Source organism: Oryzias latipes, chromosome 6, assembly GCF_002234675.1.
Source record: "Oryzias latipes chromosome 6, ASM223467v1".
Lineage (NCBI taxonomy): Eukaryota > Metazoa > Chordata > Actinopteri > Beloniformes > Adrianichthyidae > Oryzias > Oryzias latipes.
Window position 1 is genome coordinate 15,199,746 of NC_019864.2, and position 10,378 is coordinate 15,210,123.

The 10,378-nt window shown below is 39.2% G+C and overlaps 1 protein-coding gene across 9 annotated transcripts in view; it reads right to left on the bottom strand.

The window, feature by feature from the left end:
* The window catches only part of LOC101160233 (tight junction protein ZO-1), a 65,713-nt gene extending 55,923 nt beyond the window's left edge, over positions 1 to 9,790 (bottom strand). For 5 of the 9 annotated variants that reach the window (XM_011476004.3, XM_020703954.2, XM_023955724.1 and 2 more), the window contains exons 1-2: positions 9,022 to 9,787; positions 8,378 to 8,489 (exon numbers count right to left, since the gene is read on the bottom strand). In XM_011476004.3, the coding sequence (XP_011474306.2) occupies positions 8,378 to 8,489; positions 9,022 to 9,457 (548 nt within the window). In that variant the 5' untranslated portion in view covers positions 9,458 to 9,787. Of the gene's footprint in view, positions 1 to 8,377; positions 8,490 to 9,021 lie in introns of all 9 variants that reach the window. The other 4 variants (XM_020703951.2, XM_020703950.2, XM_020703952.2 and 1 more) reach the window with 3 other exon arrangements.
* Positions 9,791 to 10,378: the final 588 nt, after the last annotated feature.

Genomic DNA, 10,378 nt, shown 5'->3' on the forward strand with positions numbered 1-10,378 from the left:
TCCAGATCTTTTTTTTTTTACCTGAAGAGATTTTTTATCCAGCCAAAATATATATTCTATTAAGCAGTACCCTATTCTGGGAACAGAAATTGCCAACCAAACTTTTGCAAATTTTGGCATCTAGAGAGAATGCAATTTTGTCATTTAACTGGCTATTTATATACACCAGTAGATAGTCAAATTAAATCATATAAAAATTGTTCTACAATTTAACCAAGCAAGGTCAACTCATGTGGCTTTTTCTTAAGTACAGCTCCGGTCACAAATAAAAAACACTCTCAATTGTAAATAAATGCAGATACTTTGTACATTTTTTTAAACAAGAATTGTAAAAGAAACTCTCAGAATGTTTGAAATGCATTATTTACTCTCATTTTTGTGTATGAACAAGATAAACATCTATGGAAAAGAAACAGTTAAAGAAACAGAGATAGTCAGCAAATTAAAATACAAAAAATATTCAGTGCAGATATATTGTATTAAGTGTTCCATGACTCACAGCCAACATAAATATTTTAGTTTGCTGGATTTATCTGCTTTAAAAGATTTTTGTTGCAAAAAACGAAAGAAACAATCTTGTAAAGTACCAAGACCATTTTTATCCCACATGTACTTTATTTTGAAAGGTTTACTGACGTGTCTTTATTACCACTGAAAGTGTGTGATAAATTATGCATGAAGAAGACAGGTCCCAGGAGGTCAATTCACCATGAGGAGCTGAGTTACATTGCTGTTTGTTTTCAGTCATGCTACTGTGTTGCACCAACAATCTACTGGACATTCCTGACGTACACAAACAGAAAACAAACAGACAAATATTTCATTTGCTGGGAAGTAACAAGACAAAACTGTGGTTTGGCTTCTTCTGGTCACTAAAAATGCTGTGGATTTAAGGTCTAGAAGCGATTGACACATACTTTGTTTTACATAGTTTTACAAAGAGGTTGCATTTATGTCTTCCAGATTTATTGCTGTTTCACACTGTTTCACGCCAAGTGTGCTGCAGTGAGAAGCAGCACTGAATGCAGAATTTGCTGTTACAGTGAAGCAGACTTCCTCAAGTACAGTTATGAGGACACTGAGATGCGGTCAGGTGCAGCAGGGACTCATCAATTCTGCAGCTACTGAACAAACTCCTACTTGAAGAATGCCAGTCATCTTAACCTTGGGCCAGGCTCAACCACCCTTAGCATGGTGTCTATTGAACATTGCTGTGATGTTAAAAGGTTGCTAATGGAGGAAAGGGGCAGATACAAGAAAGATATTGGATGTATGACAAGTAGACATTTTGGGTTTACTATGAGGAAAATTATTCTTAGCAATAGGATTAAATGACACACTAAAAAAAACAACTTTCCTCTGAAAGCAAGAAAACATAATGTTTAATGTTTGAGCTAAGCCTCTACAAACTTAGTCACAGGGCTCCAGTTAAGCAGAAGTAACTACTGTGGGAATATAACCCAAGATGTAATTCATGGCAGGTCTTAAGAGGTTAAAGACCTGACAATGATTATTGAGAGACTCTGAGTTTGGTATGGAGAGGAGATACACAGCAGCTCCGCTTCAGTCAGCTGTGCCCAAACCGACTGTCATTAGCAGTAAACACAGGCTGGCGAAGGTTGTTTTTCTGTCAATAGACTGACACACTGGTGCCTTTCTGAGCTTCAAAGTAAGTCGATTAGTCTGGACTTTGAGGTCTTAGAAGAGTGAGCCGGTTTGTCACCTGAGTCTGAGAAGTGCACATCTCTCTCAGCAGACAGCCCAGACAGACTTAGACAAAGATGTCTGAGAGGCCAGATAAAGAGAAAGTGAGGTCCTTCCACTATTGCATTTTGTGATTAAAGGATTATCTGGTGTGTTCAGAACATTTACAAGAAAGCACATGATAGCAACAAAACATGACTTCAAAAATAGAAACACCATAAAGACTGCTGTCTGTAGAAAAGCCTCTTCACATACCAACAGTGTGTTTTTTCAGCGTAGACATAAAAAAAATGTAACTCTTAAGGGCATCATTTTCAAAATATAGAAAAAGAGTTTAAAAGACACATTTTTTTATTTTTTATTTCTTCAAGCTCTAAACGGAAATTGATCTGATTTCTGTACGAAAACAGTTTCTGACATTTGTTTTTTTTATAGGATTTAGTAACAGATTTGAGTTGAATATTCAACTCCTCCAGCTCTACCTCTTCTTCCTATCTTTGTTTAGATCTAATGCAGAAGTTATTTGGGATTGATCAAATGTTTTGTTATTACTTCCAAAACATGAGAAAAAAAATGGACTCTGCATTTTAAATGTCAAAGCAAGCTTACTCTCACTTGCCTATAAAACACTTGATTTTTAAAAACATTCTATTTAGTACTGATCCCTGCTGTCAGGCATAAATACTGCTCTCAGTCAAAAGTAAAAGTAAAAGTAACACTAAAAAAAAGTCTGGGTTTCAGAATAAAAGAAAACATAACTAACGGAGAGGCTCAATATCTCTCTTTCGAGCTGTGATTCACCAACACTGCACGTAGTAAAGTGATTTAAAATCATCAATATTTAAGATGATAACAGCCTCTGACATTAAAAAAAAAGTCCCAGACAAAGGAAGACATATGCCTCCTTTTAACACACTACAGTGTATATTCTTATAAACCTTCTGCATTATGTTCCTACAGCTGGGACCTAATTTAAAAAAGCAGTCTTTAAAATAAGACTCATAAAATGTAATACACTAAAATGAACAGCAGGCCTTTTCTGAAATGTAAATAGGCTCTTTTTGAGGTTGCCAGCTGGTTACTTCTGGGTGAATGGAAGCAGAAAAGCCTTTTGGGCATTAGAGGAGCCTAAATTCCTTCAGTCCTCAGATGCTCTAAAATACATCCATCTATGATCTGCTGTTGAAAAGCTTCTCCTCTTCTCTCTGTTCAGAAAGGTTTAACAATTATCCAAATCAAAGAAATATATAGATTTAAACATACATAAACATGCTAAATGTGGTTGAAATTAAACACTAAAGAAATTAAATTACAAACTATTATGCTATAAAGTTTATTTTTTGAAAGTCCAGTGATGTCTTTTTAGTTGAAAACTAAAAAATGTGTTAAATTGATCCCCAAAGAAACACAAAGAAGCAATTGAAAACACTGCCAATGCCCAAAGGTATAGCAAAAAAAACCAATGAGACCCAAAACCGATATTTTGTCCAACACATTTACCTTTTTTTTAATTCAGGGCATCACTGTGAATATCAGACATAAACACCTTGGGGAAATACTAAGAGGAAATGCTTTACGAAATAAAAATCTATAACTTTAACTGCAGTCAGTCATGAAAATCTGAGGGATGGGAGAAAAAAGCAATGATTTCTGGATGTCGTCAAGGCAGACACTGTCGTTTTCTGAGGATGACAAAAGACTGGCATCAACAGCCGTTTGAAACTGACAAATGGATAACAGATGAAGATTCCTTTGTTACACATTTCTTCAATACACAACAGATAAAAAAACAGAAATAATAGAATCAGGTGAATTTAATCATCCCTGCACATTATTTTTCTCACAAACTTACTTGGTGTTGTTGAGCAGGTGCAGCACCACCATACAGAACTAAAACCTAAAGCCTTTCATCATGTAAAGACACCTTCACTAAAGATATTAACTTTTATTTGTAGTGGTGGTATGATCAACCCCCCAGGACCTCTACAGTAGGACAGGACTGGCCTTAAAGTTGACCTAAAGAAGCAACTACCCAGAAAAGTACAAATTACACGGTCAGTTTAAGTGAGCAATGGTTTATGGATCAGTCAGTTGGTAAGGCTGACCACATCAAGAACCAACATGGAAAAGACCATCAAGTCAGTCACAGAAGTGGAGGTTTCAGGACAAACCTGTACTCAAGAAGAAACTCTTAAAGTCACTTTCACAATAAAAGTCTCCTTCTTGTACCACTCGTCTTGTAAAATCGTATTCATCATGACGTTTTTTCACACATTGAGTCATTTATTACAATTTATTAAAACCTAACTGAAATATTTTGTAGCTTTCGAAACAGCGCAATTTCAGAAAAAGTCACAATGTGTCATTTAAGGAGACTAGTTTTGTCTCTGTAGATTCTTCAAAGAGAGAAAAGCTAAGCTGCTAGTAATGTTTTTGCCTTCCATTAGTGGGCATCTTAAATCCTGTCAACAGTTAACTAATCCACCCCTAACAGAATGATCAGAGCAGAGCTGCACTCCAACAAACTGAAAGCACAGTGTCACATCCCATTAACTAAGATGCCACTGAGATAATGCTCCTGATTAATAAGACACTGAGCATCATCATTATCAGAAAAATGTATGACACAGCAGCCATTAGTGGATGGGGAAACTGTTTAAGACTCACATCCCCAAAGCTCCTTCTCTGTCTTTCTTTGTCTGTCTCTGGCTTTCTAACACACACATTATTACACAAAGTGTGTGGACACCAAGAGTGTGTCAGTGGGGAAGCACTGACACAGCAGTGGGTCAGTGGCTGTGCTGCAGTCAGAATCCCACTGCATATCCATGCACACTCCACTGCAGCACTTTGATTTCACATTGGCATCCCCCCCTCTGCATCTCATGGCTTGGAGCAGCCTGCCCCATCATTACCCTTCTCACATGAGAACCCATTGCTGAGATCCTTTATTGCACCCTGCACGATCACGCACACCGACGGCCTCACGCCCAGGCACACGTGTGCGCTAATAACACACCTCACTGCTTTTTTTTTAGAACGTAAATAGGACAGACGGGGCTGCCCTTCTTTCTCGTGTCCTCAGACTTCTTGTCCACTTTATACTGTACAGAGAAAAAAAAAAATCAAAGCTGGTTTGTGGGACTCAGAGGCTGCTCCCAGTGGAGACAAACCTGGATGAGAGCCCCAAGAACCACAGCCACTGTACCGCTGTGATTTATTGCTTTTGCGCCGAAAAAAGAGGAGTTCACGGAGAAAGTCCTCTTCACATGAATGCACTGCACCAAGACGACCAAGAGTAATGAAACACACACAGTCACACCTCAGCGCTGTCGCAGTGCTTTCTCTCCATGTGCTGCGAGGTGAGTCATCAGCACGGAGAAGCATACCCTCACAGCTACAGCTAATCTCTCCTCCTCCTCCACCTTTTCAACCAGCCAGCATCTCATTTTCTTCACTTACGGATGAAGGCTTGGTGACTTACATCATCACAGCACCTATTGTATACACACCAGGCCTTAGAGGCAAACATGACCTGGTGAGTCATCTATCTTCTGCAGGGGGAGATGATAAAAGGGCCCTCCAGTCCAAGCTGCTATTTGATCATTTATGTATTACACCCAGTTTGATGCAAATTCAAAACTTTATTTTCGTGAATAATATAGGATCTTTACATTTGTTTTTTTTAATTGGGTCCAAGAAGAACCTCAATTTAATGGTGACAGTCTGGCATCCAGCAGGCCTTAAAGACAGAAGCCCGGAGATGTGATTAAACGCTGCACAGTCACCCTCAGTCAGCAGGATGCTGACCAGAGGCGGACATGGACAGCAAAAACTAATAAACACAGTGCCTCTTTGAACTCCCCGCAGCTGCAATCAGCCTACCTCTCACAGCGAGGATCAAGGAGAGCACTTGACGTCAAAAGACGTGGTTAAGACAAGAGGAAGATTCATCGTTGAAGGCAAACAGACATGCTTCATTCTGTCACGCAAAAAAACACGTGCTAACATTTTTTAAGCAAAGCAACCAGTACTTGAGGCAGTTTCTGTCCTAATTCTTCTAAGAGAGAATAAACAACAGATCATGATTTTTCTTTCTATTGTACGTGGAATTAACTCAGCCTGACACAACACTGCACAGGAAAACAAAACGAACAAGAGCAGTATTACAAAAATATGTTTAAACAAGCAATACATTTGTAATCTAAAAGCGTTTCCTCTCAGTGCAAGCAGCATTACTGTCTACTGTTATTCGGAAGAGTTTTGAAAGGAGATTGTAGGAAGACTTACATAGCTTTGTGTTCATGCTGCACATCCTGTGGAGTCTTTGTGTCTGTCCTGCCAGTGTCTGCTGAAATGCTTTGTTGCATGCGTTGGTTTATTTCAGTCAGCCTGTCTGTTTGTGTGTGTTTACGTGTGTCACTAACCGGAGCCCGACCACTGAGCTGGCTGTGCTGTCCTATCTGTCATGCATCAAAAAGGCCTCCTTAGTGTCTGTAGAGCATATCAGCTTTTCTGTCTTGTCACTTCAGGAATCACATCTGCACAGCACCCTCCAGCCTTTTCTTTTGCCTCTCAAGTGCACGCACATACACATATGCACACCATGATATGTCCCGCCCCCATCAAGTCACTGTGTTAGCTCGACCAAGTGTATTCTTCTGAGGTGCACACACTCACACAGACTACATCCCTCATCACTCATGATGGAGGAACAAGCCTGACACATGGACAAAAATAGGATCATCCTGTTCCTCATAAAATTTGCTGAACAAATATCATTTCAGGGTAACTTTATCTGAAATTTCCTTTAAAACTGCTCTAAAACCACCTCCTTCTCGAGCAACATTGTTATTATTAAATAGCCACATCACATTGCTTGTTTTTATAGATAGGCTAACTGCAAAAAGGCAAAAGTTCCATAAGTACTGTGTGCACTGTTTTATATTATCCTCATACAACTCAGTGAGTCATTCCATAGACTAAAAATGGGACCCAATACCTACCTGCTTGACACTCACCATTAAGGGGTTGGATTGGTAGGCCAACCACCAAGTGGTTCAAGGCTGAGGCTGTGCCTGAAGGCCACCGCTCCCCCAAGGGCATGGGTTAAATGCGGAGAACAAATTTTATACACCTAGGTGTGTGACAACTAAGAGCTTTAACTAATAAAATTTTTAGAGTGTTTCTTTGTTTACTATGGAACATGCTTCAAGCAAAGTTTAAAATATTGCTGGACTTGTTGTTGTTGTCATTTTGTGTTGATGTAGAAGAAGCAGAGATCATAAGAATATTTTCTTCTGTCTGATTTCAATTGTTCATAGATTTCTTTTATTTTAAAATACGTTGTTTGCATGGTTAGGTTGGCTTGAACAATAAACAAAAACTAAATGATCTTGTACATTTTTAAGTAAAATGCAAAACACAACAGTACGTTTGAGTGAGCTGAATTGAGCAAAATTAGGAAGAATTTTGTTTACCCTAAAACCACATTTATGATCATTTAAACTCTAAAAACCCTTAAGTGGTGAAAAGCATACCGGTAAGTAAATATTGTGTTAGTAACATATTGAAAAAGTCAGGATGCACTTTTTAAACGTTTTTTGTGAGTACACCTCCACAAACGGCATGCGTGTGTTTGTTGTCTATATCAGGGGATGATGATTGCCATGTGTCATTTTTCACTTTTTTGATGCCACTGCTTAATCTTATGTGTCAATATCAATAAAGGTAGTCCAGGAGGTTCTCTATTTCACAGAATTTGTAATCTATTAAAAACTGTTTGGTTGGTCAAACTTGGTAAGCTCTTGTCCACATTTATTTAGAATTTGGCTGATAAATGAAAGCCCGATTGGTTGCTTTATTTTGTATTCTGCATATTAACTGAAAACATTGGAGATTTACTGAACATATTAAACTTATCAAACAGCATTGATTCTAGTTACTTTATATGTATTTTTTTTTATTAAAGTGATGAATCCAGCTGTTTTCAGTTTCCAAAATAGCCCCAGAATAACCTCCACTCCATTTTCATATAAATATTTTTGGAAATTAAAAAAGGGAAAGCTCAGTGGCATTGTGGTAGTGGGTGTGCCCTGAGAGTGGAAGATTGTAAGTTCACAGAGGAGTTATACCAAAGAGTCAAGAATTGGGGCCCACAGCCTCTCTGCTTGACACTCAATAATAAGGGGTTGAAATGAGGGGTTACATTTTCAAAGGGTCCCTTTGCCCAGCTGTGCCTGCAACTCACCACTCCCCCAGGGGATGATGTGGGAAACAAATTTAACATACATGTGACAACTAATGAGACTTTAACATCAACTTTTAATTTAGTTGCTAAATGCAATTTGCAAAGCCTCAGTATTTTTATGGGGAAAGTATTAACTTTAACAGTTAAATATTTATTTATGGGTAGTTTTAAGTACATGGTGGACAAACTTGTGATTGTAACAGTTTTTATTTTGATTAAAAAAAGGAAAAATCACAGCATTTGACTGTAATTTACAAAAAATATTTTGTCAATGTTAACCCGTTTGTGTATTTTTTAATAGGATGTACTTTCAAGTACATCCCATACATGTACATTCAAGTAAAAAACAAATGAACTTTAATGCAGCAGCATCAAAGCAGCACATGCTCTCACCATGGTGCCTGTAATGTGGTCAATTCTCACCTGGAGTCAAACACAGGATCTGTGTACATCGGAGGGGAACACAGTAATTCCTCTGCCGGGGTGTTGGGGGGCACAGGGAGTCCCACTTTCCTGCCTGGTCGTGGGACTCCATCTGTAGAAACAGATGGATATTTTAGCCTCTTTATGGCTCTGCTCAATTATGCCATTTCTTCCAGTCAGTCTGGGTGATTGGTGGGACGATTCGCAAGATCCTTACGGCAAGATACGACCTTCGCATAAAGACTGCTTTTATAAAAGCTTGTTCTTGAGAGCACTGAGTTGTATGTAAATGTGAGTAGCCTATATTGATCTGAAATAGTGCAAACTGCGGCCACGCTGAAGCCATATGTTGTCAGAGGCTAGTTAGAAATGCTCATTAATCCCCTCAGCCACCCAGATTTAAGAGGCTATTTTAGCTGGCTCTTAGTCTGTGTTGGTGGCTTACTGCAAATTAGTTCCTCTCGCATTGTGTTTGGTTTCCATTTTCCTTAGGAAGATGAAATTAATCCAAATGTAATTTAAAAAAATGTAAACCACATAAAAGCTGCATCTGATCAATAAGGTGTAACAAAGAAGTTTGAAAGGGATGTTTGTCATGTTTCCTTTCTTTCTAAGCTGATTCTTAGTGTAATTAGTCCGTCTACCTTCTCCATCCAATAGAAAGCAGGTCAGCAGGTGAGGGCACACCTCCTCCAACACTGAGCAAAAGGAGAAGAAAGCGGCAGGGCCCTTCGAGGACAGGTGATCCAGGAACACCTCTGTTCGCCTCCTGCTGGACTCCTGTCCCAGTATCTCCTTGTACTCCACCAATGAGAAAACCCTTTCGTACACCAAGTAAGGAAGCACAGCATTGACGTCCAGCTCGCTCAGGATCTTCTGCCGGTGCTCTTTGAGGACCTTACTCGTCCACCTCTTCTTCTTTCTGGTGCATGGCCTCCTGCCAGACCTGTGCTGCTGCCGCTTTTGCCTCTTCACAAACCACTTCTTGGTGCCACTTCCAAACATCTTCAAGTTAAAGAACTCCACGAGAACTTCTTCCACTGCTGTGTCAACACAGTTTCCTAAGGAGGGTAGGTGCATATTTCATGCCAGCAAAGAGACAATGCCACATATTTCTCTGAGCCTCTCTTTGTTGTCGTCTGAGTCGTTTATCTGGGCCAGGAAGAGACAATCTGGACACTAGCTGATTTCTAGCTGGGTACTTAGTGACTCTAAGAAGATTAACAGCCGCTTAAGTGTAACGATGCACTCTGCTCACCACAACCCAGACATCCTCAACATGTTTTGCATTGTTTTCCTTGTCTTGTTGGGAGGCCAAACGCTTTTACAAGTTGCAATTTAGTCACAAAACATAAAAGCTTTTTGGATTTTTTTATAAGCTGCGTCCTTGAGTAAAATTCAGAGCATCAAAGGCTCAAAGCTATTTTGGGTAGCACTGAGCACCCTAAAAACCACCAGGGAGTTAAAAAAAATGAATGAAAATCGCATGGTTCTCCATTCAGTTTGACAAAACTGTGTTAGGTGCATGTTTCCTAGCTCGACTAGCAAGGCAGGTGCCCGTGTGTGCAGACTTCAAGCCCTAGTTAGAGTAAGTCCATCTTTCAGTTCCAGTCTCTAACCTTTAGCTGGATATCTTTCACATCTTTTTGCCCATATTCCATTTTTCTTTTTATAACTGTCAAAGGCCTAAAGTGTGTAGAAACACCCTGAAGGGTAAAGTAAAAAGCACATGTCATAAAGCTGGTAGACCGTATCACCTTCCTGGTTATTGCTGTGAATGTGACACCTGATTAAAGCTCGATTAAAACATCTTTGTCATGTGCACTGACCTGCTACATTTCTGTCATTCCTTCTCAGAAAAAGACCATTAACATATAATGGAAGAGAACAAGGACGCTGAAGGGGAAGCTTGATGTATTCCCCTGAAAATCCATACAAATTAAAAAAAAATAAAAAAAGAATCCGCCCACAAATGAATACAACCTTGAGCTGCACTTCATT